This window comes from Eubalaena glacialis, chromosome 10, assembly GCF_028564815.1.
Source record: "Eubalaena glacialis isolate mEubGla1 chromosome 10, mEubGla1.1.hap2.+ XY, whole genome shotgun sequence".
NCBI classification, from domain to species: Eukaryota; Metazoa; Chordata; class Mammalia; order Artiodactyla; family Balaenidae; genus Eubalaena; species Eubalaena glacialis.
The window spans coordinates 112969459-112997204 of NC_083725.1; the positions used below are offsets into that span (position 1 = coordinate 112969459).

Below are 27746 nucleotides of genomic sequence, written 5' to 3' on the forward strand. Positions count from 1 at the left end.
GTTAAATGGATTTTGAAATAACAGAAATTTCCTTTGCATTTGCATCAAAGTCTGAAAAACTATGCTGGAACTGCAGTTTGAGCTTGGAAAATATACCTGCTGCCAATTTGTGTGGGAACAGAGATCTGGATTCTTGTTTTAACATTTGACAGCATGGGAAGCATATAAGCAACTTGGCTTTACTTGTGACTCAAACACTGTTAATTGTCATCGAAATGATTTCACTGTATCATAAATTTTGCATGTAAGTGCTGTTTCAGTTTGTAATTTTAAGTTGAAATCATTAAGAAACATTATCAAGTCTATAGCAAGTATTATTTCTCAAAAGTGGCAGAGGTCAGAAGGTTGTCATCTCGTATAGAGGACAAATTGGGTTAAGTAATGGCAATGGCAAAGCATAAGACTCCCAGAAAGAGCACGACCTCCAGGTCCACGACTTAAGGCCCCACGCACGTCCCACGCCCCCTAGGGCACTCGCAGTGCACGCTGGGACTTGTAGTTCCGGCGTGCGAGGTCCTGCGCGCGCAACCCCCACCGCGGGCGACTTCCTCTCTAGGCCGCGCGCCGCCGTTCCCGGAAGCCGTGCGGGTTAAAGTTTCAAAGCTTCCTTTCCCCGCCTCTTAGTCCCGCAGACTGCCAATCCAGGTAGCCAATAGATGGCCGGACTGGTGCTTCCTTTTACTTGATTGGCTTAGGTTTTTGCAGCCGCACAGACAAACTTGCCGGGGATTGGTCGAGCCTTCAGTTTTGAAAATCGTAGGTTCGGCCCGCGCTGCACCGCCCCGTTGCTTCCTTGCAGCCGCGAGCTTTGGAGGCCGGGAGCGGTGGGACTTGGGCGGGCTGAGATTTGTGCTGGGAAGGTTGCCGGACTTGGATCGGAGCAGCACTTAGGAGACGCGGTGCAGTCGAGTGAGTGCGCGCGGGCGGCCGGCGGGGTTGGGGGGTAGTTAGCGATTTGTTACCTCTTCCTCCAGCCCCGGACCGGGGGCGTGACCCTCTACCCCCGTTGCGGCCTGGCAGTGGATGGGTCACCTCTTCCAAGTGACGAGGTGACCTGCCTTGGTCCTGGGGCCAGAGATGACCCCGACTCTCCATCCTAGAGAATAACCCCGTCTCTTCCCCCTCCCGCTGCCTAGCACCTTCTTTTGTGCCCAGGAGGCCCTTTGTTGATCTGGACGCGCAAGAAGCGCCCACCGACCGGGTTGTGTGATAGAATTATGCCAGATGGCATTTCTGTACAGTTAACCCTCTCTCAACACCTCCCCCATCGGCTGAGCAACATTTTAAACTGACCATTTCTGGAGTCCACTGCTACCCCTGATCTTGTCATTCCCCAAGCACGTTCACTGACAGTGGCCTTCTCTGGGGCGCCCAGAGCCAGAACTTGGCGCCTGCCTTCCCGAGGTTGAAATGGAGTAGGCGGCAAAGCTTGTGGTTAAGAGCACAATTTACATCCAGGCCCTGCCCTTGACTTAACTTCTCTTTGCCTTAATTTGCTTATCTGCACAAGGGTCTCCTTGAGGTTGTGGCGAGAATTAAATGAGATGATGCTCCATCCAAGCACGGAGTAGGACTCTTTAAAGAAAGCAACTGTTGTGACCCTCCTTCGCTGAGGCGAGGTCAGAGTTAGGTACCCGACTTCCTGCACCCTCAAAAGAACAGGCATTGTGAAGGAGGGCCGTGGGGCTCTAGTCTGGTGTATGATGTGAGAGAGGTACTGGGAGAGGAAAATGAGCAAGCACCCTTCACCCTTGGTGGGATGTAGGGTGCTCTGGGTTTGTGCCCAGGTTCTTGCAGGGGCTGAAGAGATTTTTGCTGCTTTTCCCAGGACCCTCATTCTTACACTGATCCCTCCTTTCTCAGGGTCACCTCTGATCTAACGACAGTGACCCTTTTTAAATACCCAGGCTGAGGCTGCTGAAAACAAACTTCCTCATGGAAGAAGCCCAAACACCTTTTTGCACTTTGTGAAAGAAGCTTTTGCCCATTTTTCTATTTTGAACAAATACTTTTAAAAAAAGAGCAAGTTGTTGCTTTCCATAACAGCAAAGTGTTTTGTCTTCCTTTAACATTTTTCTCTTTCCTAGCCTCAAACTGGGTTCCTGCCCTTAGCCAGGGCTGAGCTCTGGGACAGAGGGACTGGGGGGATCCAGAAGGATGGCAGCCAAGAGGCTGTGTCGGTGACTGGCTGGCTGCAGAGCTGTCTCTGCCCAAAGCCTCTGCGATCCTGCCCGATTGGCCTTGCCTCGATGAGTGCTGCCTTTGGCATCTAGGAGTAGGCCTTTGGATGATTAAGGCATGCCCTAACCTGTGTAGAATGAGCTCATTTGGTGTCCCTGTACATGTGTATGTGTTGGGGTGGGAGTACCTATAGAATGTTTATTTCTAGGTATAGAGTTGATAGATGGATGAATTCATTTAACAAGTATCCCTTTCGTGCCAGGCACTGTGCCATACTCTGGGCTTTCAAAGCTGCGAGCAAGACAGACAAGGGCTTGTCCTCAGGGAACAAATGCTTAGTGGTCAGAGACAGGCAGCAAGCAAACAGATACAGTCACCCAAGTGCCATGCGGAGAATTGAAATTGATGGATAGGATGGTAGCTGGTGGTCAGGTCCTCCCTGAGTTGCTGAGAGCCAAGTGCTGAGGAATGAGCTGCACAAAATAGGAGACAGAAGGTTCCAGACAGAGGGCAGAGCTTGCTCAAGGAACAAAGGCTCGTGTGCCCTGGAAATCAGCCCCCAGGAAGTCCTATGAGGCTGCAACAGGACCTGGCATTAAGCTCTATAAGGGGTCAGTGACTTAGCCCCTCCTTCCAGGAGTTCCCATCTTAGGTGGGAGGCTGAGCTATGCGTGGTTCTTGGTTTTGAAGTTGTAGATCAGGGTGGTGGGTTACTGCCATGGCATGAGACATGCAGTCTGTTATTGTGGCTAACGACTGTCACCCATTCATTTGTTCTTTCATTCATTCCACCAGTCGGGATATTTATTGAGCCCCTGCTATGACCAGAATAGAACACTTCTTCCTTGCCTGGGGCTTTGGTGATGATTTTATAACTGAGTTTTGAGGAGAATATCTGAGTTGCCAGTTGTTTTTTTGTTTTTGTTTGTTTATTTGTTTGCTTTTTTGAGTTCCTAGTTTTTTAAGAAATTAAGTGAAGACATAGAACAAACATAGTTACCAATGGGGAAGAGGAGGAAGGGATAAATTAGGAGTTTGGGATTAAGATATGCACACTACTAGATATAAAATAGATAACCTACTGTGTAGCACAGGGAATTGTACTCAATATCTTGTAATAACCTATAGTAAAAAAAGAATCTTAAAAACAATAAATATATATATATGTATAACTGAATCACTTTGCCATACACCTGAAACTAACACAACATGGTAAATCAACTATAATTCATTAAAAAAATTTTTTAAAGGAAATTAAGAGAAAACTAATTATGTATTTTCCACTGCCTGATATTTCTAGACAAGTTTTCTTAAAAACAAGACATTGCTTATCCGCTCCCCTCGTGCTCCCTCATGCGTTTCAAGGGCATTTCAGCTCAAGGGAGAGGGTTGTAGGGGCCCCTTAGAGAAGAGCCTGTCTGTAGACCCCCGCTTTCTTACCCACTACTTTGGGACGCAGAACCCCTTCCATCCACTGGCCTCCTGAAGAGGCAGTTGGATTTGATGTTCTTTGACCTGATGCCTGGGGTCAGCTCGTGGGTAACTCACCCTCCAGCAGTAGGAGAGGAGCCCTTAGGAGGGTAAGAGCAGGCCTTTGGGCAGGTCAAGGGGTCCTACCTAGTGGGACCACAGTTTCTCCTGATCCAGGAAGGCAGTTGGCCATGCCCTGTCATTTTAAGCCCCAGAGAAGGCCATTGGTAAGGAGGTCGATTGACACCAGAATTGGCTGGTCATTGTGGGCTTCTGGGGACAACGTGCTATGTGGGGTGGGGAGGGGGAGGCATTTGAAGAGTGTGAAGATTCCAGCCCTGAGCCCCCATGCCTCTTGTCTCTGCTTTCTCCAGACAGAGCCATCATGGGGACGACAGCCCCAGGGCCCATTCACCTGCTGGAGCTCTGTGACCAGAAGCTCATAGAGTTTGTCTGCAACGTGGACAATAAGGACATGGTGTGGCTGGAGGAGATCGAGGAGGAGGCCGAGCGCATGTTCACCAGGTGCGGGCAGGGGCGTGCCGGAGGGACGCACCAGGGGCTGCCTAAGGCCCCAGCAGGGGCCTCTTCCCCACCTGACAGGCAGGACAGACAGGCTGCCAGCGGTCCCTCCTGAGTGCGCAGGATGCTCAGGGCTAGGGTGATGGGAAGCGGGGGGAGAGGTGTTGGGCTGCCTGGCAACCTTGCTCCCCTGCCGTGTCTGGGTTGGGGGAGCCCTGAGTGCCTGCGGTGACTCACTTGCAGCCTTGGAGAGCTCGCTTGGTGCTGGTCACCCCAGCTTGACCAGGCACTGCCGGGAAGGGGGCAGGGGTCGGGCTGGGTGGGGAAGGGGGACCCGTGGTTTCCAGGAAGCCTCGAACATCACCCTCTTTGTACCAAACAGAGAATTCAGCAAAGAGCCCGAGCTGATGCCCAAAACACCTTCTCAGAAGAACCGACGGAAAAAGAGACGGATTTCTTATGTTCAGGATGAAAACAGAGACCCCATCCGGAGAAGGTAGGAGGGGCCGGAGGCTTGGGGCCCACGTGGAGAGTTTGATTCGCAGGTGTTAACTGAGATCAGGAGCAGTGGGTACAACGCATGCCATGCTGAGGGGAAATGACGCATGACCCAAGGCCGTGGAGTCCAGAGCTTGTGTGCGTTGGAGGTGGGATGGTGTTTGATCTGGGCCTCTCCTTCCAGAGGTAGGAGAAGCAAGAGAATCTGACCTTCTGCTTGGGGGAGAGTGACCAGAGGTGTAGACCAGGGGCTGTTCCCTAACCCCCTGTTGCTGTGCTGGTTATAACTGCCCTGGTAACGACCATGGGCTGCAAAGTACCAGGGGAAAGAGGCTGGGTCTTGGGGGTCAGGTGGTCTTGGGTGCACACCCCAGCTCTGCCCCTTAGCAACTGTATGTCCTTGGGTTAATTTTCCACGTCTCTAAGCCTCAAGTTTCTGGAATCTAAAGTGAGGATAATGGTCCCTGCCTCTCAGGGCTGTCTGGTGGTTTAGGCGACAGCATGAGTAATGCCTCCAGCAAGGTGTTTGGCCCAGTGTGACCCCGGTCAGTGGGAGGTTTAGGGGAATTTAATCTTTCCAGTGGTTCTGAGAGGACGGGCATTATCCCAATTTACAGATAGGAAGACTGAGGCCCAGAGAGGGGCAGCCGGGGTGTCACGGCTAGAGGCAGCAGACCCTGGACCGGAAGCCCGGTCTTCTGCCTCCTAGCCCTCCGCTTCAGACTCCACTCGAGCTGGCGGCTCCTGGGGGGGCCGGTGCCTGCAGCTGGAATTTCGGGGAGCCTCCCCGCCCTGCCGGGTCCTCTCAGCTTCTGCTTCACCTCCTCTAGCAGGTTGTCCCGCAGAAAGACGCGCAGCAGCCATCAGAGCTCCCGGCACCTCCGCAGCAAGGACAAGGTGGAGAGGCTGGCCACGGTGGTGGGGGAGAACGGCTCCGTCCTGCGGCGGGTGACCCGTGCTGCGGCCGCAGCTGCAGCGACCTCTGTGGCAGCCACGCCTTCGCCCACCCCTGAGTCTCCCACGGTGCTGACCAAGAAGCCCAAGGAGAGCCTGGCCCAGTGCCAGCTGGTACCCGTGGTGGAGATTGGCATCAGCGAGCGCCGGAGCGCTGAGCAGCACCTCAGCCAGCTCCAGTCTGCCCAGGCTCCACCCCCCAGCCCGGCTCCGGCCACTGCTCTGGCCTCCCAGATCACCTTGACCTCGGAGGAGGACTCAACACCCAAGAAGCCAGAGGCCGGGAGACTGGAGTCTGTCACCGTGAGCTCCCTGATAACTACACCCCAGGAGCCCAAGGGTCGCGGGGTCGGAGCAGGAAGGTCCGCCTCCAAGCTCAGAATTGCCGCGACCTCCCCAGGCCCGCAGGACTCGCCCAGCTCTCCAGCCTCCCCGTGGCGGGAGCGGGTGCTGGCTCCCATCCTGCCGGATAACTTCTCCACGCCCACGGGCTCCCGTGTGGACCGCAGGTCGGTGCGGCGCAGCCTGATCGCCCCGTCCTCCCCGGGTCCCCAGGTCTCGCTGGCCCAGAATTACTCCCTGGTTTCCAAAGAGGAGAGCACCGTCCGAAGATCAAGCAGAAGGATTGCCAGGAAGGCCACCAAAGAGCCGGCCGCCTCCGCCCGCATCATCTGTGAGTCTGGGGCTCAGCACTGGGCAAGCCTGCGGAGGGTGGTCCTTCATGCCTGGCTCAGCCAAAGGGGCTCTGGGGACCATTTAGCAAGGAGCTGTCCACAGAACTTTCTGCAGTGGTGTAAATGTTCCAGATCTGTGCCGTCCCATGCTGTAGCCACTAGCTAGCCACGTATGGCTATTGAGCCCTCAAAATGTGGCTCGTTTGATCGAGGAACTGAATTTTTAGTTTTATTACATTTTACTTAGTTCAGATTTAAGTTGCCACACGTACCTAGTGGCTACCATGTTGGACAGGGCAGATCTGGTCCAATGCTCTTGTTTTATAAATGAGGAAACTGAGGTCCGGGGCCGTTGGCCGCAGTGTCGCTGTGGTTAATGCCATGCTGAGCTTGAACCTGGGCCTTTTCCCCAGGGCCCGCATGTTCCCCTTCCTTCCTGCGGAGGCTCACTTAGATTCACCATGTTTGTGGGCCACCTCCTGTTAACGTAACTGTTTGGTCTGGGCCCAGCTGTACATTTAAACTGAGGCTTAAGGAGGCTACCAAGTCTGTAAATTGGGAAGAGCCCCACATGTTTCGTCCCTTCTGGGATGGTGGCCGCTTGCTGAGGAGGCCAAGTGGAAAGCCACAGGGCGGGCTTGTCAGGCAGGTGAGGGCACCTCCCTGGGCCCGGTTTCTTCCCCGCCTGGGGAAGGGTTTGCTCCAGGGCCTGGGGCTCAGGGACACACAATCGGGGGCCCGTGTAGACATGCGATCTGGCACACTGTCCATTTTTGGATTCTCAGAAGGGCCCAAGTGATTCTAACCTGCCTTGGAGATTTCCTCAGGTGTGAATCTGATCCTGGGCAGGGGCCCAAGGGGGCGGGCAAGCCTGGAACTCTAGAGGGAGGTTGGGGGAGAGACCCTAGAGGCCCTCCCCATGCTTCTGGATCAGACATCCGGAAGCTCTTAAGCCGGTCCGTTTGCTCGGCCCCCCGCCCTGCACATGGGTGGGCTTCTGATTTGATTTGCCTTTGACCCAGTCCTGTGGAAGGAAGCCAGTCAAACACAGTGGTTAAGCCTTGGAGTCACACAGAGCCTGGCGGGCCTGGGGCACACCCTTCTCCGAACCTCAGTTTTCCCATGTGTTAAATGGTAAGAGCACCTGCCTTGAATGTGGGTAGAGGACCCATCTTAGTGCCTGGATATGGTACAGCTCAGTCCATCTAAATCAAAACAAAACTGGATGATAAAACTGCAGACGGCCTGGGTCCCCAAAGCTCAGTGGAGGTGTGGCCTGGGTGACCCTCTGGGGCGCTCAAGGGTGTGGAGCAGGGAGGGGAGAGGGGGCTTCCTGGAGGCCTTCCTGATGCCCAGGCCCTGGGGCTCGGCTGGGCGGGCAACTCAGAGGTTGGATTTTAGTTTGGGTTACCCCAGAAGCGGCTCTTGATATCAGGATTTGAGTGTAACTTGTTACTGTGGGAGGGGAAGGAAGCACCTCCAGCAGGGGAGCGGGGAGGTGAGCCGGGGAGAGAGGACCGCCAGTAATGCCCATAACAGGCCTGGGGCCTCGGGGGAGCCTCTGGAGCCAGTGTGGCGCCCCTCAACCCCCCTCCAGGCCTTCTCCCTGCCCCCAGACCTGTTCTGAAGCCTGAATGGCATGCAGGTGGCACTTAACATTCCAGAGCAGTCTGCGCTGGTGGAATAGTTGTGCGGTCACATGGGCGTTTTCTCACCCTTCTGCCCCCTCATCAGCGAGCCCTGAGCTGGGATGGGAGGCAGGGGATGGGAGGCAGGGGATGTGAGCTGTCTCCTGGCTACGGACCCCTCAGGTGGGAGCTGGCCCTGTTCTGCTCCCTCCCACACCTCCAGGCCTGCCTGCCTCACCCCAGGAAGGTCCCTGCTTCCGGCCTCGGCTCCCTCTCAGCCTTAACCTCTGGCCACGCACCTGTGGCCCAGATGCTCCAGCCGAGCCAGGCTTCTTCTGTGCCCAGCAAAGCCTGCTCTTTCTTGCCTCATGGCCTTTGCAGATGCTGTTCCTTCTGCCTAGACTGGCACCTCTCAACTTTTGGCCTCAGCCCGTGCTTCCAGACTTCAAAATTATTGAGGGCCCCAAAGAGCTTTTGATTATGAGGGCGCTATCTATTGACAGTTACTGTATTAGAAATTAACTTGGAGGATTCAAAAATTCTTAATATTCATTAATATTTTATTTTTTATATTAATATTACTTACTATTTTGATATTAAAAGTATTATTTAATACTTTAATATAAAAGTAACAAGCCGATTACCTGTTAAGGTTAGTTGGGTTTATTCTTGTTGGGTTTTTTTTTTAAGAAAAAATAACAGTTTTCCAAACAAAAATGTGATGAGGAGACTGGCGTTATTCTGCATTTTGCAGATCCCATTCATGTGTGGCTTGAAAGAAGACAGCTGGGTTCTGCATTCAGTCTGTTGCATTGTGTTGTTTAAGAAAATCTGGCCTTACACAGATACGTAGTTGGAAAAGGGAAGAGTACTTTAAAAGCCTTTTCAGATAATGGTGCATATTCTTTTTTTTTTTTTTTCCAGATAATTTGTGCATACTCACAAATATGTGGAGTTATGCACATCTTCCAGATGTCGACACACTTCATTATGTATTTTTTTAAAGGAGCACATTTGCTTTCTGGTCTCATCAGAAACATCTTTAGGTATTGGGAAGCTATGAAGTTCATGGTGGTGGATACAAGTTCCAAAATTCTATTTTTGGCTTTTTTGGGGGCTCAGTTTTTTATTCTTGGCAACAAATACTGTTTGTTTTACTTGAAGGGACAGACTCCCTTTGTTCATTTTTAAGAAAATGTCTGCCAAATACCCAAGCTTGATTAGCCATAGTTTGTCAGTTGTTCTTTGACCTAAAAACAGCATTCCGTTAAAAAAGGGGCCAGTTCAGCTGAGACCTCAGACCCCCGTGCTTTTCAGAGACTTGGCTATGCAGCCCAAGGGCATTTTTGCATACTTCCTACTTTATCACATAGTGTATTAGAAAGACATGTACTTAAGTTTAGATTTAATAAAATTAATAGTTTTCATTCCTTCACCAAGGACATTCTTAAGTGAAACCAGACGTTTCCGTCCCGAGTGTGGGGTGCAGTTTGGTACCCAGGCTTCGCACTTTACCTTCATTGCTTTCACTCTGTCAGGGCAAATCTCAACACCATGAAAAGGGAAGATAACATTTTGGTGTTAATGGTGGAAATAGTTAGGACCTCGTGGGTCCCCTGAAAGGGTCCTCTTGGGCACTCGACTTCCAGAACCCCGGAGTACACCTTGAGAACAGGACATCCTCCTTCCTCCCCCTCCTCCTTCACGACCTTCTTACCTCCTTACCTTCTTACCTTCTTATCCTTTACATCCCAGCCTCCAGACCAGCTCGGCTTCCCATCATAGGCTTTTCAAGTCCTCTGCTCGTTTCTGTCATGGCACATGTCACATGTCGGTTACAGGATTATCTGATGATTTTCTAGACCAGGTCGTGGCGCAGTCTGGTTTGCTCTCCGTTGGGTCCCCAGGGCCTGTGCATGGTAGACCCTCGACGTATGTTTGTTGAATGAATAAGCTGCTTTGTGTCGGCCTGTGCTGGGAGTTGGAGGCTTGGAGCTGGACATCGTCCCTCTTCCCAGGATACTCCCAACCCAGTGAAGGAGCCAAGATGTGCCCTCAGATGGGCATGTTACCCTCTAGGGGGTAGCAGGAGCCATCAAGCCAGCAGCTCTGTTGAGGGTGTTAGGAGTCGAGGGAGTGCTGACGGCAGGGCTCTGCACCCAGGGAAGGGGGAGACGTTTACGGGGTCGAGAGGGTCTGTGTCTAGTGAAGGGAGGGGTCTGCAGGTGGAGAGGGTCTCTGTCTAGTGAAAGGAGGGGTCTGCAGGTGGAGAGCGTCTGGCTGCAGATGAGAAGTGGCAGAGCCCCCATCAGAGCCTGGTTCCCTGGACCTCTTGGAGGGGCACCTGGCTGATTCTGAGGGCATCTTTTGTTCCTTTGTTTTCCCGTCAGGCCACAGTTACCTGGAGAGGCTCCTGAATGTCGAGGTGCCCCAGAAAGTGAGGTGAGTTCAGTTCCAGGGCTTGGGGACTTTCCCAGGGCTGGGCAGGGCACACGGGGGTGCCTTTCTAGGTGAGCCCCACAGGTGGAGGCGTTTCCTGTGCTCGAGCCTTCCCTCATCACAGGGACTGCCCCTGGGCTGCCCACCGCTGCCCCCTGCCCCTGCCCCAGTCTTACCAGGCAGTGCCACCCAGGTGTCAGGTCTTCCCTGAATTGCTTGTCAACATCGCTCATCAGTCCTGGCCTGGCCTTGACCCCTCCAAGCCTTACCCTGGAGCCTGGGCTCCATTGATTTGTCAAATCCAAAGGCCTGTGGATGAGCCAGTGCTGCCATGAGGAGCCAGTTCAGACTGGGGTGGGTGGCATGGGGGTTGGTGGGGTGCTTCCTGCTCCAGGCTTACACCCCAGCACTGCTTTGAGCCAGTGCTCCTTTTCCTGGAGGCCACGTCCTGCCATCACTAAAACTATTCCACCACCATGACGACTCCCTGCTGTGGAGCAGAGGGGCAGTGCTTGGGATGGGGAGACCGGTGACTTTGCCGGCCCCACGGTGAATGGAGAACGGGCCTCAAAAGAGACGTGGCTCATTCAGGCCAAAAGGGTTGAGACGGAGCTGGGAAAGGGCCGACCTCCCGAATCAAGGCCCTGATGGAACATAAGTGAAGCCAAATTCAGAAGCTGGCACCCCGCATCTGCCCAGGCCACAGACTTAAAACCACGGAGCCACTGGCTCTGGCTGCCCATCCTCCCGTCCCTCCTAGGTCGCTACCCCAGGGCGCAGGGGAGGGGCCCCTGTGGGGAGGCTTGGGCTGGGCGGGTCCCACAGTGCCCCCTGCTCTGCTTCCAGCCCCAAGGCAGAGGAGCCCAGCAAGGAAGCTGAGCCAGAGGAGGCGGCCGAGCCAGAGGTGAGGCGGGCAGGCCAGGGAGGGGCGGGCCTGCGAGTCCCATGTGCAGACCCCTAAAGCCATGGTTCTTCCCTTAGGTCCCCAAGAACAATGGCAGTGCCTTGCGGCTCCGCAGTGCCACCAAGATCGCCATTAGCACGCCCGGCTCGCAGCCTGCAGCCGGTGGCCAGGGAACGCCCTCTGCAGGGCGACAGGGTGAGTCTCCTGACCTACAGACACTCAGGGCCATGCAGGCCGTGGTAGCCTCGGCCTGACTTTCTCTTGGAGGAGGGGCAAGCCCGGTTTTCTGGGCTGATAGGCCGAGGGAAAATGAGACCCAGGGTGCAGCGATCTCCTTCGAGTCTGCACGTTTCATCTCCCACCTTTTGGCTGGAGCCGCTGCCGAGTGCCACTGGGTGGCCATGGCTGGTTGGTGCAGGAAGCTGGGGGTGGGACCTGAATTGGGGCATTAACTGTGAACGTGCCAGGTCAAGGCCTTGAGCCTCACTCCCGGGGGGAGCAGGAGGAACTGTGTCCTGGGGTGTGAACAGCTGGCCTCGTGTTCTGTCTCTGCCGCTGGCTCACTTCTCACCTCTGTGGCTCTCCTGGCTAAACGGCGTGAGAGCTGTGGGCTCTGGGCCCTGGCCTGCATCTCCCTGGTGGGAGGAGCACTGTAGCCGTGAGATCTTGAACACGGCTCCCCCCCGCTGCTGGACGGGCTTAGGACAATGGCCATGCCAGCCCCATAGGCCCCAGGGGGCTGCCGGGACCCTTTGGAGTAAAGAGTGTCGGAGAGCCGGGGGAGAGATTGGCGCTTCCTCCTGGCGGCGAAATGAAACGTACAGACCCGCACCCCGCATGTTGACCCTGCTCGGGAGGCCCCCGCCCCCGTGCCAGCCCCAGCTGAAAGGGCCGGGAGGAGTGGGATTTTGAAGCCGGTCAAGGGGCCTGTTAGAGCTTGCAGCTTCCGTAGGTTTCTGCCCCTGAAAGGGCTCTGCCCCCGGCTCTCAGTGTTAGAGGTGGCTGGGATGCGGTGAGGGCCACCTCGATGGGACTGTCCTGCTGTTCTCACCCCGGAGGCCAGGCCTGGGGGTGAGGGATCTGCGGGCTGGGGCCAGCATGCCAGCTCTGCGCGCCCGCAGATGGGTCAAGGCCAGGCGGTGCTAAGGCTGGTGCTCCTGCTTCTGGCTACCCTGGGGTCTGCGGGGAAGAGAGCCTCGCCCCTGCCACGGCTGCTGCCGGCGGGCGCTTTCCCCTGACCCCTCCATGCTCTCCCGATCGCCCCCCTGAAACTGCTCTCTCCGCAGAGGCCAAGACTGACCAAGCAGATGGCCCCAAGGAGCCGCCTCAGAGTGTCAGGTTTGCATGTGGGAAGGCGTGTGCAGGCGACCATTTTGAGGGGCCCAGAGGGGCACGAACCTTGAGTCCTCCCTCGGAAAGCGTGGGCGTGTGGTCAGGGGCCTCCGTGTCCTCTCAGCAGGGGTGGGGCCTGGCGCTCTCACTTAGTAACGGAGGTGGCTTCAGCCTGTGGAAGGAGCCTGGCCTGGGGTTGGGCGACGGGATCCCAGACCCCCATCCTCCTGCGTCCTCCTGGCCGTGTGACCTTGGACTGGTCACTCCCCTTCCTCTGACTGGGCGGCAGAGGGTCGGTCAGGGAGACCCCACCTCTGCAGTGCCTTTCAGTCTGGAGTCCCGGGGGCTGGGCGCAGTTCCGTTCACAGGGGTGACCTTTTCTGGGGCGTGGCGGGGGGCACTGGGGGGGCCGCAAGGGCGGGCCCTGTGACGCTGCTGCCTCCACACGCCGGCAGGAGGAAGCGCAGCTACAAGCAGGCCGTGAGTGAGCTGGACGAGGAGCAGCAGCTGGAGGGTGAGGAGCTGCAGCCCCCCAGGAGCAAGACCCCTTCCCCGCCCTGTGCCGCCAGCAAGGTGAGTGTGCGTCTGCCCTCCCTCCGCCCCCTGCCCCGCCCAGAGGTCTGACCCTGGTCCCGCCGCAGGTGGTGCGGCCCCTCCGGACCTTCCTGCACACCGTGCAGAGGAACCAGACGCTCATGACCCCGACCTCGACCCCTCACAGCAGCAGCATGAAATCCTTCATGAAGCGCAACACTCCCCTGCGCGTGGACCCCAAGGTGAGGGCGGCCTGGCTGAAGGCCGCAGTGTGTCCCCAGGCCGCTGGGAGCAGCGGGGGCCTGGGCCAAGGCGGGTGTGACCTGGCACTGGTCAAGGACCAGCTTGAGCCTCTGTGGCCCTGGGCTACCTTGACATCTGGGGACTGTCCTGACTCCTTGGGCTCTGCACTGCAGCCTAGAGGCTCGGCCGGCTCAGGGTGACCTCCCGGGTCTTGGATCCGGGGCTGGGAAGTTGCAGAATTGGCCTGGCTGGCCACCGCCATGGCCGTCCATCCCCAGGCACCGCCCCCATTCCCTCCCGGCGGCCTGAGTAGTTAAGGTGAGGGACTCACGTGGACGCTGACTTGTTGGGGATGAGGGCTGGGTGACGTGAGAGGAGGTGGTGGCGCTGGGAGAGGGCGCAGGCCCCAAGCAGACCCACTGGCGTCTTCAGGACGGCGGCCTGCTTTCCAGGATGCCCTCCACCTGGCATTAACTCTTGGCTTTTTCCTTGTCTCCTCTCCTCCACAGTGCAGCTTTGTTGTAAGTAAAGCCTTTCCCTGTCCTTGTAACCTAGCTCCACCCAGCACTTACCCGCCGTAGCCCTGTCCCTGCAAAACTGACAGCACTTGTAGAGGCACTAACATCAGTGGGCACGTTAAGGGGGCCGGGAGGTGGGAGGTGAACTAGAGTTGCTGGCTGGCTGGCCCGCCGGCCCAGCAGTTCTGGAGCCGGCGTCCTCCCTCTGCAGAGCCTGCCCAGGAGGATGAGAGGGGGTGTGACCTGCGACTGGTCCCCAGGCAGGAGGAAGCAGAGGGGGGTGTGACCTGCGATGGGTCACCAGGGCCACATCTTGCAGTGTTCCCCCCCAGCCACGTCCCTCCCACCTCCCCGGTGCCGGGCTTGCCCTCAGGGTCTGGGGCTGGAAAGAGAATAGACAAGGCATCTCTGATCCCAGGCCACCGAGATTTACAGGATCGCAGACCTAAGCTGCTGCCTTGAGGGGCGGGGCGGCGGGGCAGTGGGGGAAAGGAGATCTGGGTCTGCTGGGTAACGGTGGAACTGTCAGTGCCATCCTCCAGAAAGAAGGCCACAGAAGCTGTTCTCTTCTCAGATACCCCAGAGCTGAGCTGGACCACCGGCTGTGTGCAAGGAGCCACGGGGGCCTGGGACCTGCTCGGCCCACAGTCCCAGCTCCCAGGGTCTCCCGAGCAGCTGCAAGGCTGAGTCCTTTAGTGTCCACTGGTGCTTTGAAGGGCCACCTACCTGGAGGGCTTCTGCCTCCAGCCAGGTGTCTTAGGGCCTCAGCAGCACTGCCGTGAAGCTTGGCAAATCAAGAGGCTGCCCAGCAGCTGGACAGGCAGGTCCTGAACTGGCCTCTCCTGCAAGAAGGCTGGTCCCGTCTGGGTGGACAGGGCCATGGCGTGTCATCCAACATGCCAGCAAGCAGGCTGTGTGGTCCTTATGTACCTGTTTTTGTGCCAGGGCCCTACTAGGCACCTGGGCCCACAGCAGTGAACCAGCCTTGGACTTTTTCCTCCTACAAGGAACTACCTGTGCCCCACCCAGACTGATCGGGGCCTTGCAGGAATGACCAAGAGGTTCAGGAAGCTGCCCTTTCCTGCTTTGGGGAGCCCAGGTCCCTGCATGCGGCATCTGCGCGGGTGGGACAGTCCTCGGGAGGCCAGGGGACCTACCTAGGTAGGTCGCTGTGACATTGGACTGGTTTCCTAACCTTTGGGCCTAAATTTCCTTGGCTACAAAGTGTGGAGACAGAGGTTCATTCAGGGAGATTGGATGAACCAGGGAGTAGTAGCAAGTGTCAAGCACCCAGCACGTGGCTCGGCATGAAGTGGTTGTTTGATGGATGGCAGAGAGACTGCTCATTTGAGACCCCTGGAGGCAGAAGGGGCTGCACAAGCTTTTGGATCCCTCCCACCCTCTGCTTTGGGCTTGATGGTGGCCCCTGGGGAGCAGCCCACCTTCCAAGGTTGGGGCAGAGAGGAAGCACGGATTCTACGACCTAAGAAACTCTTGTTTTCTTCTATAAAATTCACAGTGCAACAGGATAAATTCTCTGACTTGGGCTGGGAAATCCTAATAGTCAAGCTTCAGGACAAAAGCCTGTTTTGCTGAGCCCTGCTGAGAGCAGGAGTCTGGGGGCAGGAAGAGAGGGTGGTGAGCGCTCTGGGTGCCACGTGGCCTTTGTTTCCCAGGTGCTTTCCTCATAGGCCAGCGGGCGGTGTGGCCTCTTGCTGGGTTTCCCTGGGTCCATGTGGTTGTAGAGCAAAAGGCCACCTGCTCCCTCCCTGAGGGGTCCTCCCAAAGGCCAGCATCCTCCTCCAGCCTGGCTTCCTACCCCAGCTTGGCTTCTATGACTCATGATCATCTCTCTTTCCATTTCTCTTTCCATCTTTAAAAAAAAAAAAATTCTATATTAAAAAACATTTTACAGTAAAATTTATGTTAAAAATTATCATACGGTGAATTCTATACTTTGTGAAAGCATAGGTTTATGTAACCACTACCACAGTTGGGGTGCAGAGCAGTTCCATCACCCCACAAAACTCCCACCCCTACCCCGTGTTCTTCATCACTATAGTTTTGTCTTTTTGAGAATGTCACATGAGTGGAATCATACAACAGCCGACCTCTTGAGATTGGCTTCTCTCACTCAGCATAATGCTTTTGAACTCAGTCATTACATTTGAAGTCAGTTTCTTGTAGACAGCATATAGTTGAGTCAGGGTGGTTGTTTTGTTTCTTTTTAAAATCTAACAGTGTCTTATTTGATATATTTGTTATATGTTTCAATTTATGTCTACTGTTGTATTATTGTTGGCTGTTACCTTTGTTTTTTTCTTCTGTTTCCCCTTTCTTGCCTTTTTTGGGGTCCCTTGACGTTTTTTAGTATTCCATTTTAATTTGTCTCTTGCGATTTGGACTATATCATTTTGAGGGTTTTTAATGGTTGTTCTGAGGCATTAAACACTTAACTTTCACAATCACTTTAGCATCGGTATCTTATCAGTTGAATTGGAATGTAGAAACCTTACCACCTATAGATGCCTTGACTTCCCACTGTGTGTGATCCTTGTCTTACATATTCCATCTCCATACATCGATGACTCCAGCAGAATAATTTTTGCTTTCAACTGTCAAACATTTTAAAGAAACTCAAGAGGAAAAGAAGTCTGTTGATATTTACCCAGATATTTGTCATTTCTGTTGTTCTTCATTCTTGATGCTTCACCTTTCCTTCTGGTATCATTTCTCTTCTATCTGAAAAACTTCCTTTAGCAATTCTTTGAGAAGAAGTCTGCTGGCAACAAATTCTCTAGTTTTCCCTTATTTGAGAAAGTTTATTTCCCTTCATTTCTGAAGGATATTTTCACTGAATATAGGTAGAGTTCCGGATTAACAGTTCTTTCCTTTTAGCAATCTTAAAATGTGCTCCTTCTGTCTGGCCTCCATACTTTCTGATGAGAAATCCCCAGTCATTCAAATCACTGCTCCCTGATAGATAATTTGTCTTTTTTCTTCTGGTGCCTGCTTTTCAGAATTTTTTTTCCTTTGTTTTAATATTAAGTTGTTAGCAGTTTGATTCTTTTGTGGCTGGACATGGGTTTCCTTGGGTTTATCCTGTTTGGGTTTTGGTGACCTTCTTGAATCTGTAGATTTATATCTTTCAGCAAATCTGGACATCTTCAGCCATTACTTCTTCAAGGTTTTGGGTTTTTTTTCAGCATTTCATAGACTTTTTTTTCTTTTGCCACACCACACGGCTTGCGGGATCTTCCCCAACCAGGGATTAAACCCAGGCCACCGCAGTGAAAGCCCAGAATCCTAACCACTAGGCCGCCAGGGAAGTCCTCATAGAACTTTTGTTGTCATCTCACAGTTCCCTCAGGCTCTGTTAATTTTTCTTCAGTATATTTTCTCTCTGTGTTTAGATTGGATAAATTTTATTGACTTATCTTCATGTTTTCTCCATTCTGCTCTTGGATCTGTCCACTGAATTTTTTTTTTTCAGTTATTGTATTTTTAGTTCCAAAATCGCCATTTGCTTCTTCTTTAGATCTTCTAGTTGCTGAGATTTTCTGTTTTTCCAGTTGTCTTAAGAGTGCTGTGATTATTTGTTGGAGCATTTTTGTCAGAGAATTCCAACCGGACATCTTGGCATTGGTGTCTGTTGATTGCCTTTTCCCGTGGGAGTTGAGATTTTCCTGGTCCTTGTATGCTTAGTAATTCTGGATTGCAGCCTGCACATTTTGAATATGATGTTAGGAGACTCTGGGTCTTGTTTAAATCTTATGGAGACTGTTGATAGTTTGCTTTAGCAGTAACCCACTGGTTCTGGCTGTGGTTCCAACCTGCTTTCTGTGGCCTGTGGTTCCAATGTCCATTCAGATTTCAAAGCCTTTACAGTGCTCTTTGGATCTGTCATGGGTGTGCCAGTCAGCAGTCCGTCTGGGATCTGGCAGGTGGCCTGTGAGTTTAGTTCTCAAAGTTTCAGGTGTGATAGTTCAGGTCAAATCCAAACATCTCCAGTTTGGTGCTGCGCCCGGGAGTTCATAAAAACCTTATGGTATTACTTTCTCAATCTATCCAGTACTTTCCTTTTCTCTGGGGCTCCCCCTTTTTGCCCCCCAGCCAGGAAGCTGGGGCCTTAGTTACTCTGCTCTGCTGTGCGCTCCCCTAACCAGGTGGAGGGCCTCCGGCTGGGAGACAGAAAGAAAGGCAACAGTGTTTCCCAGCGTTTTGGGATCACAGCTCCATAGTGTGGCATGGAAGGTTCTCCTCCTTGAGTTTTGACTCTGCAGGTTCCAGTAACTGCTGCTGTCCCCGTTGCCACAGAATTACTTGTGGGCCAGAGCATGAGAGAAGGGAGAAAAGAGGGAAAAAACCACAGTGTTTTGAGTCAGAACCAGAGGGCTCTTGCCGGAGTTCTGTCAGCACCTCGGTGATCTCTTTGGGGTCTCAGGCTTCACTGAGTTAGTGCTGGAGGGAAAAAAAAGCATTCAGCTCATTGCTGGTTCGGTGATGCTTCAAAGTTTGGTCTCCTTCCCCAGTCTGCCTGCGGCTATTTACCTTGCAGAGGCCTCAAATAACTGCTCCGTGCATTGTTAGGTTATACAGCCACATGTAGTGGGAGAGACAGATGGGAGTGTCTACTCCACCTCACCCATAACCGGAGCCCTTCTCTCCATCTTTAGGCTGGTATTACCTCGGGGCCAGATTTCTAGGTGGGAAATCTGCAGTCAAGGTCAGCGGCCAAGGAGAAATGGACAGCAACTAGTACAGAGAGAGGGAGGCCGATGGGTGGCTTAGCCCAGACGTGGTGTCTAATGGGAGCCAGGCTGGGGTGAGGGGTGGGCCTGTAGTCCAGGTCCCAGCCTCTACCCTTATCCCCTGACCGTTACTGGTAAAGCACCAGTCTCGTCCTTGGCCAGGGAGGGCTTGGAGGCCCCGCCTGTCCTGCTGGTTGCCTACTGCTATGGCCATGCCCCTGGGGCTTTCTGGGCCTGCAGAGGATGAAGGTATACCAGCATCGACCTGCTGAAGCAACTAGGACTTTTAAAAAGTTGTTTTTGAAATTGGTATGTAGCCATATCACAAGAAGTTTGGAAAATGAAGGGGAAAAAAATGCCATCCCTAATCTATGTCACCAGCCTATATAGTAGTAACCTCTGCTAGCACTTCACAGTATTTTCTTTTTTTTTCAACTATTAGGAAAGAGTCGATACACAGTGTGTGTGTGTGTGTGTATACACTCATAAAAGTTATAAAGCATAATAATAAAAAATTAACACATGTGTACCTATCTACCCCCTTAAATAGAACATTAACCATAACTTTCAAAGCTGCCTTTCTGTCCCTTCCCAATCTGGTTCTTTTTTTATTATTATTATTACTTTTGGCTGTGTTGGGTCTCTGTTGCTGCACACGGGCTTTCTCTAGTTGTGGCGAGCGGGGGCTACTCTTCCTCGCGGTGCGTGGGCTTCTCATTGAGATGGCTCCTCTTGTTGCAGAGTACAGGCTTTAGGCACGCGGGGTCAGTAGTTGTGGCTTGCGGGCTCTAGAGCGCAGGCTCAGTAGTTGTGGCGCACGGGCTTAGTTGCTCCGCGGTGTGTGGGATCTTCCCGGACCAGGGCTTGAACCTGTGTCCCCTGCATTGGCAGGCGGATTCTCAGCCACTGCACCACCAGGGAAGTCCCTCGTTCTTAACTCTTTTTTCAAATATAACTTTTTATATAGTTATAACCTCTGCTAACAGAGGTTACTATAGGCTGGTGAGGTAGATTAGGGATGGCATGTTTTTCCTTTATTTTCCAAACTTCTTGTGATACGGCTACATAATAATTTCAAAAACAACTTGTTACAAGTACTAGTTGGCTCAGCAGATCAATCTGGATCATCCAGTCTTGAGCCTGACTTTTGTGTTGCCCACAACTTGGCAGGGCTCAGGTGAGGGCACTCGTGACTCAGGCCCTTGGGAGGCCTTTGGGGTCGTCCTGGCCCAGCGCGGGGCTGCCCTCACTCCCCCACCGCCACCCCCTCAGGAGAAGGAGCGACAGCGCCTGGAGAACCTGCGGCGGAAGGAGGAGGCCGAGCAGCTCCGCCGGCAGAAGGTGGAGGAGGACAAGCGGCGACGGCTGGAGGAGGTGAAGCTGTAAGTCTCCGGCCCCCCTCCGCCCCACCTCCGGCCCCCTCCGGCTCCCCTCCGGCCCCCTCCGGCCCCCCCTCCAGCCCCTCCGGCTCCCCTCCGGCCCCCCCTCCGGCCCCCCTCCGGCCCCCCTCCGGCTCCCCTCCGGCCCCCCCCGGCTCCCCCCCGGCTCCCCCGGCCTTGCTGCGCCCCCATGACCACCCTGGGCCCGCAGGAAGCGTGAGGAGCGCCTCCGCAAGGTGCTGCAGGCCCGGGAACGGGTGGAGCAGATGAAGGAGGAGAAGAAGAAGCAGATCGAGCAGAAGTTTGCTCAGATCGACGAGAAGACGGAGAAGGTGCAGGCCTCGGGCTGTGGGCAGCAGCTTCCGTGGGCTGTGCCCTGGCGGGACCCAGGCCCGTCACACTGGGTGGCCCGAGGGTTAGGACTGGACCCGTCCGGAAGTTACGGGTTTGATGCCCTGTATCCCTGTCCTGGCCGGCCGTGGGCCGTGGGGTCTGTTCTGAGCCACGTGGAGGGTGGAAGGTCTGCCCTGGACCGAGCACAGCCCTGCGCTCCTGGCAGCACTGGCTCCCGGGTGCCCCCTCCCCCGGGCTGTGGGGAGCAAGCCGGGGCCACAGGGATGTGGAGTGTCTGCCCCGCAGAGTACTGGGCCCCACCCTGTACGGCTGAGTGGCGGGGGGCTGCTCCAATGGGCGTCTGTGGGTGGGCTCCGCAGGCCAAGGAGGAGCGGCTGGCGGAGGAGAAGGCCAAGAAGAAGGCAGCGGCCAAGAAGATGGAGGAGGTGGAGGCGCGCAGGAGGCAGGAGGAGGAGGCGCGGAGGCTCAGGTGGCTGCAGCAGGTACGAGCGCCGGGCTCGGGCGTCAGGAGGAGGCGGGGGAGGATGGCGCTACCTCCGTGCCCCTCGACCGCTGGGCACACTCCCCTCTGTCGGGTTGATCTTGGTGGGTCTTGCTGCCTTGAGCTCACAGGGAGGCTTAACAAAGGCCATGGAGATGGGGACAGTGACGGTGACCTGCCTTGTGTTTTCTGTAGAGGCAGCAGTTTGAGGGTTAAGTGCACGGGCTCTGCAACCAGACTTACGATCTCAGTTCTGCCATCTATTAGCTGTGTGACCCTGGGTGGGTTACTAGACCTCTCTGTGCTTTGGTTCCTTCAGGTAGCAGTGGTATCTACTCGATAGAGTTGTTGTGAGGATTAAACGTTCTGCCTCTAAGATTACGGGCCCACCTCTTCCTGGGAACTGTCGGTCTTATGACTCTAGAGAACACAAATCTGTCATTAGGGGGTTATAAGACTAATGGCTAAAATTTATTGAGTATTTACATAGTGCCAGGCACTGTTCTAAGTGCGTCATGTGTATAAACTCAGCAGTCTTACGAGGCGTGGGCGTGACTGTTGTCCCCGTTTTATCAATGAGGGTAGAACCGAGGCCAGAAGGCTTCTGTGACTTGCCTCGTGTCACCCAGCTCATGAGTTTGGCTCCATCCAGTCTATACACTTAACTACTAAATCTGCTGCTGCAGCAAAAGAAGTTGTCGCAAGATGCTTCTTAAGCCGGTTGCAGTGGTCCTTGTGGACGGAGCCTTGTATGGGGTGTCCCTGGGCTCAGCCCCTGCTGTTCTATTTTTTTTTTTTTTTTTTTTTAATTTATTTTTTTAAATTTTTGGCTGCGTTGGGTCTTCTTGCTGCGCGGGCTTTCTCTAGTTGCGGCGAGCGGGGGCTACTCTTCGTTGCGGTGCGCGGGCTTCTCATTGTGGTGGCTTCTCTTGTCGCGGAGCACGGGGTCTAGGTGCACAGGCTTCAGTAGTTGTGGCGCGTGGGCTCAGTAGTTGTGGCTCGCGGGCTCTAGAGCGCAGGCTCAGTAGTTGTGGCGCACGGGCTTCGTTGCTCCGCAGCGTGTGGGATCCTCCCGGACCAGGGCTCGAACCCGCGTCCCCTGCATTGGCAGGCGGATTCTTAACCACTGTGCCACCAGGGAAGTCGGCCCCTGCTGTTCTTGACGCGAGAGGAGCTGCTGGGAAGGACAGGCCCTCCGGCCAGCCGCTCCTCCCCTCCATCCCCCCGTTCCTCCCTCCCAGACCCGCTCTTCCCTCTCCAGCCCAGGCTGGCCTGCGGGCCCTGACCTTGCTCTCTGGTCACAGGAGGAGGAGGAGAGGCGCCACCAGGAGCTGCTGCAGAAGAGGAAGGAGGAGGAGCAGGAGCGGCTGCGGAAGGCGGCCGAGGCCAAGCGGCTGGCGGAGCAGCGCGAACAGGAGCGGCTCCAGGCCGAGAGGTGAGGGGTCCCGGTGGCCCGGCCCCCAGGTGACCTTGCAGCACCTCGCCGTCACATCCGCTGTCCTCCTGTGCGTGCGTGTGGCTGAGAGGCAGATGTAGCCGTCACCTAGAGGCAGCTCCCGCCTTCACTCGGGAGTTTGGAGAAGAAGGACAGGCTTTCTTCCTGGCTCCAAACAAGGCGAACCACCCAGACGTGTTGTGTTGGCTGCTGGAGACTCAGGGAGTAATGGGCAGCGTCACTCGGGATTGTGTCTCTGTTCTGCTTCCAGCTGGATGAGCTGAGCCCTTCGGTTCGTTTTTTTCTCAGCTGACATAAGGGGGCGGGGGGGCCGCAGGACGAGCCAGCATTTCTCAGCAGCCACTGAGGGCCTTTGGGTTGGAGAGTCAGTCCACCGCATGCTGTGATTCATTGCGGGGCCTTCGGCATCCCTGGCTCCCGCCCACCACGCGTGCTCCTCTGGTGCTGGTGATGACTCGGGTTGCCCCCCACCAACATTTCCCGACTGCCCCGCCTCCCCCCAACTGGGGACCGTGGCCGATGAGCCCTCGCAGAGGCAGTGGTCTCTGCGATAGGCAAGAATTCCACGTTTAGTTCCACAAGCGTTTATCCAAGGCCAGTCCCTGTGCCCGGTTGTGCTGGGTCCTGGAGATGCCGAGGAGGATAAGCCTCCGTCACCACTGGCCAGGAGATATGTGGGATCCTATGCCTGTGTGCAGACGCAGACTCCGCCCGTGTGCGTGTAGACTCTCGGGTGGGCCCGGGCCCAGGCCTTGCCTCTCTCCTGCTTCCACCCCCTGGGGAACACCAGGCAGCACTTTTTTCCGTGTCCGTCTTTGTGGGTGGCTACAGGCCCAGTGGAGAAGGAGGTGGGTCACAAGCAGAGGGCTGACTGCGTGAGGGCCATCGTGTTGTTTGGCACAAAGGGGTCCCTGGTCCTGTGGGCAGAATCAGAGACAGGAGTCTGGGAGGGGGGCAGAGGGTGGCAGCTGATGTGGCTTTAGAATTGGATGTGTGTCGGGCGGCGCCAGGGGCTTCAGGGGGTGATGGTCATAATGTCTGGCAGCTCGGGCAGGTACCGAGCCACACACTTTCCACACGTTTCCTTGTTTAATCCTCACTTGAAGACGCCTGCAGCGTGGGTACCAGCTGCTCCACTTCCCAGAGGGGGACACAGGTCCAGACAGGTTCCGTGGCTTGTTCAGGGTCATGAGCGAGTAAGTGGAGGTGGCTCTGAGCCCGTGAACGGCCCCTCCCTGCTTCGTGTCAGGCTTGGGGCCGGGTGTTGGCCTGTGGGTCAGGACGAGTGGCGGTAGCTCAGATGACCTCATTTTGTCCTCGTGGCAGCTCTGGAGGAAAGGTGTTATGCTCCCCATTGTACAGCAGGCAAGACTGAGGCACAGAGATCTAAGTTGTGTGGAGGAGCGGGGGCCCGGTTTGGGGGGCCTCGAGGCTGAGTGCTCCCGCACCCTCGGCTGCGCGCTCCTAGCCCCTTGGGCGCAAGCACAGCTGCTGGCTCTTAGCTGGCGTGCCCGTCCTGCCATTTCCTCTTCTACGGCGTGTGCCAGGGGCCTGGCTTCCCTGGCAAGGATGGAACAGGGCCGGGCCTCAGCTTCCTGCCCTGACAGGCTCTTGCTCGGTCCTCAGGGAGCTGCAGGAGAGGGAGAAGGCCCTGCGGCTACAGAAGGAGCGGCTGCAGAGGGAGCTGGAGGAGAAGAAGAAGAAGGTAAAGGGGAGCCAGGCCTGTGGCTCCCACGGGGTCTGCCCTGAGCTTTGGGCTGGGGAGGCCGGGTCCAGGGGCCCTGGTGCAGGAGCCGCCCTGCCTGCCTTACTGCGTGCCGTTGGTGTGGGGGAGGGGAGGACGCACACGTGGTCTGTGACATCCCGCCGTCTGCCGGGTCCCAGGAAGAACAGCAGCGCCTGGCTGAGCAGCGGCTGCAGGAGGAGCAGGAGAAGAAAGCCAAGGAGGCCGCGGCAGCCGGCAAAAGCCTGAACGTGACCGTGGACGTGCAGGTGAGGCCCGGGCATCAGGGTGGAGAGGGCCCCCCGGCTCTGATTATTCTCTTCCCAGTAGCAGGGGGCACAGGCTGTATATATTAGGACCATAAGAAAGTGGAAGGATACAGTTGGCCCAGTTGTTTTTTTACTATTTTTGAAATATATCTTCTTCCTTATTCTGAAAGTAGAATTTGTTGTAAGAAAAAAAAAAAAGAAAAGAAAAGAAACTAAACTTTATAAAAGAATATAAAGCAAAAGCAAAAGAAAGGTACCCCCAGAGGGAAAGTCTAAGTCTGGTGTATATCATTCTATATTGTACATATAAATACGTTTTATACACACGCTTTCTCTCACACACACATATACATAGTTTTAAATGGGCACAGACTATACATACTGTCTTAGTCTGTTTGTGCTGCTACAACAAATTACCCTAGACTGGGTGGCTTCAACGACAGACATGCTGGGAAGTCAAGGCGCTGGCAGATCCAGTGTCTGATGAGAGCCCTCCTCTGGTTCACAGACGGCCGTCTTCTCGCTGTGTCCTCACTTGGCCAAAGGGGAGAGGGAGCTCTCTTTTCTAAGGGAACTAATCCCGTTCATGAGGGCTCTGCCGTCATGACCTCAGTACCTCCCGAAGGCCCCACCTCCAAATACCATCACATTGTGGGTTAGGATTTAACATGGGAATTTGGGGGAGAATACAGACATTTAGTGCACAACACATACCATTTGGCAGTTTGATTTTTTCTCATTTTCTTTTCTTTCATTTAATGTATCCTAGACATCTGTCTGTTTCACCGCTTGTAAATCTCTTTACTTTTGACGGCTGTGTTCCAGTTAGTGGTACCAGAATGTGTTTAACCAGTCCCTTATGACAAGCATTTAGGCTATTAATGCTGTTACAAACAAAATGTGGTATAAGGTTTTCATTGCAACACGGTTTAAGATGTTGAAAACTTGGAAGTTAGCTGAATTGCATGGTTAAATTACAAATCGTGGGGTTCCCAGTGGAGTGCCCTGCTGCAGGTCACAGGACACACACTGACACGCTAACCTAGAAGGATGTTTACAACACACTTTCACATGAGAAAGGAAGACACGGAGTCATGTATGTGGTGTGATTTTTTTTTTTTTTTTTTTTAATTAAAAAGCGACCCCTGAACCTTTTTCTTTTTTCCCGTGAAATGAGGGGAGGTGGCCAGAGCCCCATGCTCCTCAGTGGCGGGAGATGCCAGCCTGCAGGGCAGGCAGCTGAAGGCCTTGTTCATCTTTTCCAGTCCCCAGCTTGCACCTCGTATCAAATGACTCCACAAGGACACAGGGCCCCCCCCAAGATCAACCCGGATAACTACGGGATGGATCTGAACAGTGATGACTCCACCGATGACGAGGCCCATCCCCGGAAGCCCATCCCCAACTGGGCCAGAGGTGAGCAGGGCCCGGAGCTCCCCAGGAGAGCTGGGTCCCCACTTGTGACTTTGAGCCCTGGAGGGGGTGGCTCAGCGTCTGCGGGGGTCAGGAGCCCGTTGTACCCACGGGCTGGCAGCTTGAGTCGCTGGCCAACAAGTCTGCATCAGGCCTCGGGATGCGCCTGGGGAAGGGTGGGCGCCCTGTGGCCAGTGGGCTCATCTGAGAACCAGACCTACGACGTTGGGCGCTTCCATTCTCAACAGATACATTAGATTTCAGCTGGCTGCTGGCAGACTCTATCTGGCTGCCCCTTTGGAGTCCCACCCAGCAGGCCACAGGGACCCAAATATGCTGCTTGGGGGTGGGAATAGAGCTAAGAGTAGCGGGGTTTCGGCAACGCACCAAGAGCTGGAGCAAGGGGTTCCAGCCAGCTGGGGGAGGAGTTGGAGATGGGGATGGGGGTACTTGAGACTCAGCAGGATTGGACGCTGAGCTTACAGGCCTCTAAACAGGAGTGTGGGTAAGTGTGAAGGTGCCACCTCAGGCCTGGGTGCAAGGCCTGCGGGGAGTGAGCAGGGCCAGTGCGTGCAGCGGCTGCCTTACAGAGTTGGCCGAGCTGGGGTCGGAGCGGGCTGCAGTCTCCCTCCCCAGAGGAAGGGCCCAGAACCCTGGAGGGGATCAGCGCTGTACAGAAGAGAGCTTGCTTTGTGAGTTTCACCTCATCTGAACCCCACAGTAACTGGAATCTGACTTCGTCTCCTTAACATCCAGTCATTCCGGAGGTGGCAGCGGGCAGGGGTCAGCGTGGCCGGAGAGCCCTTGACCTTTACCAACCTACTTAAACTCTCACTCAGTTTTCCCATCTGTGGAATGGGGGTGCTAAGAGCACCCAGCTGAGAAGGGCTATCGAGGATGAAGTGAGTTAGCGTAGGAAGGCCTGGTGCAGGGCAAGTGCCGGGCACACATTCTGCTTCCCGATCCCCTGGGGTCCTCCTCAGCCTCACTGGCCGGGCTCTGAGCCACCGGCAGCGTCGGCCTGCACCAGGCATCGTGGGGCTGTGGTGCTGATGAGATGAGTAGCCAACCAAGGCAGTCGAGGATGGCATCAGATGCTTTGGTTCTGGAGCTGGACTTGTCTTCAAATCCCGGCTCTGCCAGTCTCTAGCTGTGTGCCTCTGGGCGGATCTCACCCTTGTAAACCGGGGTGGGTAGAGGGCCTGCCTCCGAGGTGGCTGTGGGGATGAGGGGGTCATGCAGTGACCTCAGCCAAGTGCCTGGCTCACGTGAGTCGCTAGAGAGCAGCTGTAGGAGCGCGCAGTGAGAGGTTATCAGTGTTTGGGGGGGGGGGGGGGCGGGTGGAGGAGGGCCCTGAGAGGAGCTGATTTGACAGGAGGTGAAGGAATGCTGAGGTGGAGAGGGCGACGAGGGCTCTTTGTGGGGGGCAGGGGGATGGGACGGTTCAGGGGGAACCCCAGGGCAGTGACCCAGCCCGTGGTGTCCTCCTGCAGGCACCCAGCTTAGCCAGGCCATCATCCACCAGTACTACCACCCCCCGAACCTTCTGGAGCTCTTCGGAACCATTCTCCCACTGGACTTGGAGGACATCTTCAAGAAGAGCAAGCCCCGCTACCATAAGCGCACCAGCTCTGCCGTGTGGAACTCGCCGCCCCTGCAGGGCACCAGGGTCCCTGGCAGCCTGGCCTACAGCCTGAAGAAGCACTAAGCCAGGCCCTCGGGCCTGCTCAGCCGTCTCAGCCTTCATCTGTGTCTGTATGTCTGTGTCTCTGTTGGTCTGGTGCCATCCTGCCTGGTATGCTGTCGCTGAGGGTTCGGTCAAGTGTATATAAACGTCCTCTGTGGGCTGCAGGTGGAAAGCGGCTCGGGCCTGTTGGGAGGCTGAGCTTGTTGGGTGTTCGGGGAAGACCCAGGCCCAGCCTTGCCTGGTCTGCTGACAGCACTCTGTAAATAGATTGTTAGAGTTCAGCTGAATTTTAGCCTCTAGTGTTTGAGAGCTAGGTTAATAAAGTCTGTTCCTTCA

The 27746-nt window shown here is 55.1% G+C and overlaps 1 protein-coding gene across 2 annotated transcripts; it reads left to right on the forward strand.

Annotated features, from left to right (window-relative positions):
- Positions 1 to 798: 798 nt before the first annotated feature.
- INCENP (inner centromere protein) lies at positions 799 to 27746 on the forward strand. Of its 2 annotated transcripts, none has more exons than XM_061203491.1 (18): positions 799 to 909; positions 4026 to 4176; positions 4556 to 4669; positions 5502 to 6298; positions 10318 to 10369; positions 11213 to 11270; positions 11348 to 11465; positions 12557 to 12608; positions 13058 to 13175; positions 13244 to 13378; positions 19921 to 20030; positions 20239 to 20359; positions 20741 to 20863; positions 22167 to 22297; positions 23945 to 24023; positions 24203 to 24310; positions 25576 to 25726; positions 27217 to 27746. In XM_061203491.1, exons 2-18 carry the CDS (start codon positions 4037 to 4039, stop codon positions 27429 to 27431), a joined length of 2622 nt encoding a protein of 873 aa, XP_061059474.1. In that variant the 5' UTR covers positions 799 to 909; positions 4026 to 4036; the 3' UTR covers positions 27432 to 27746. The 2 variants fall into 2 exon arrangements, with proteins under 2 accessions (XP_061059474.1, XP_061059473.1); XM_061203490.1 differs by having other exon boundaries at positions 850 to 909; positions 5505 to 6298.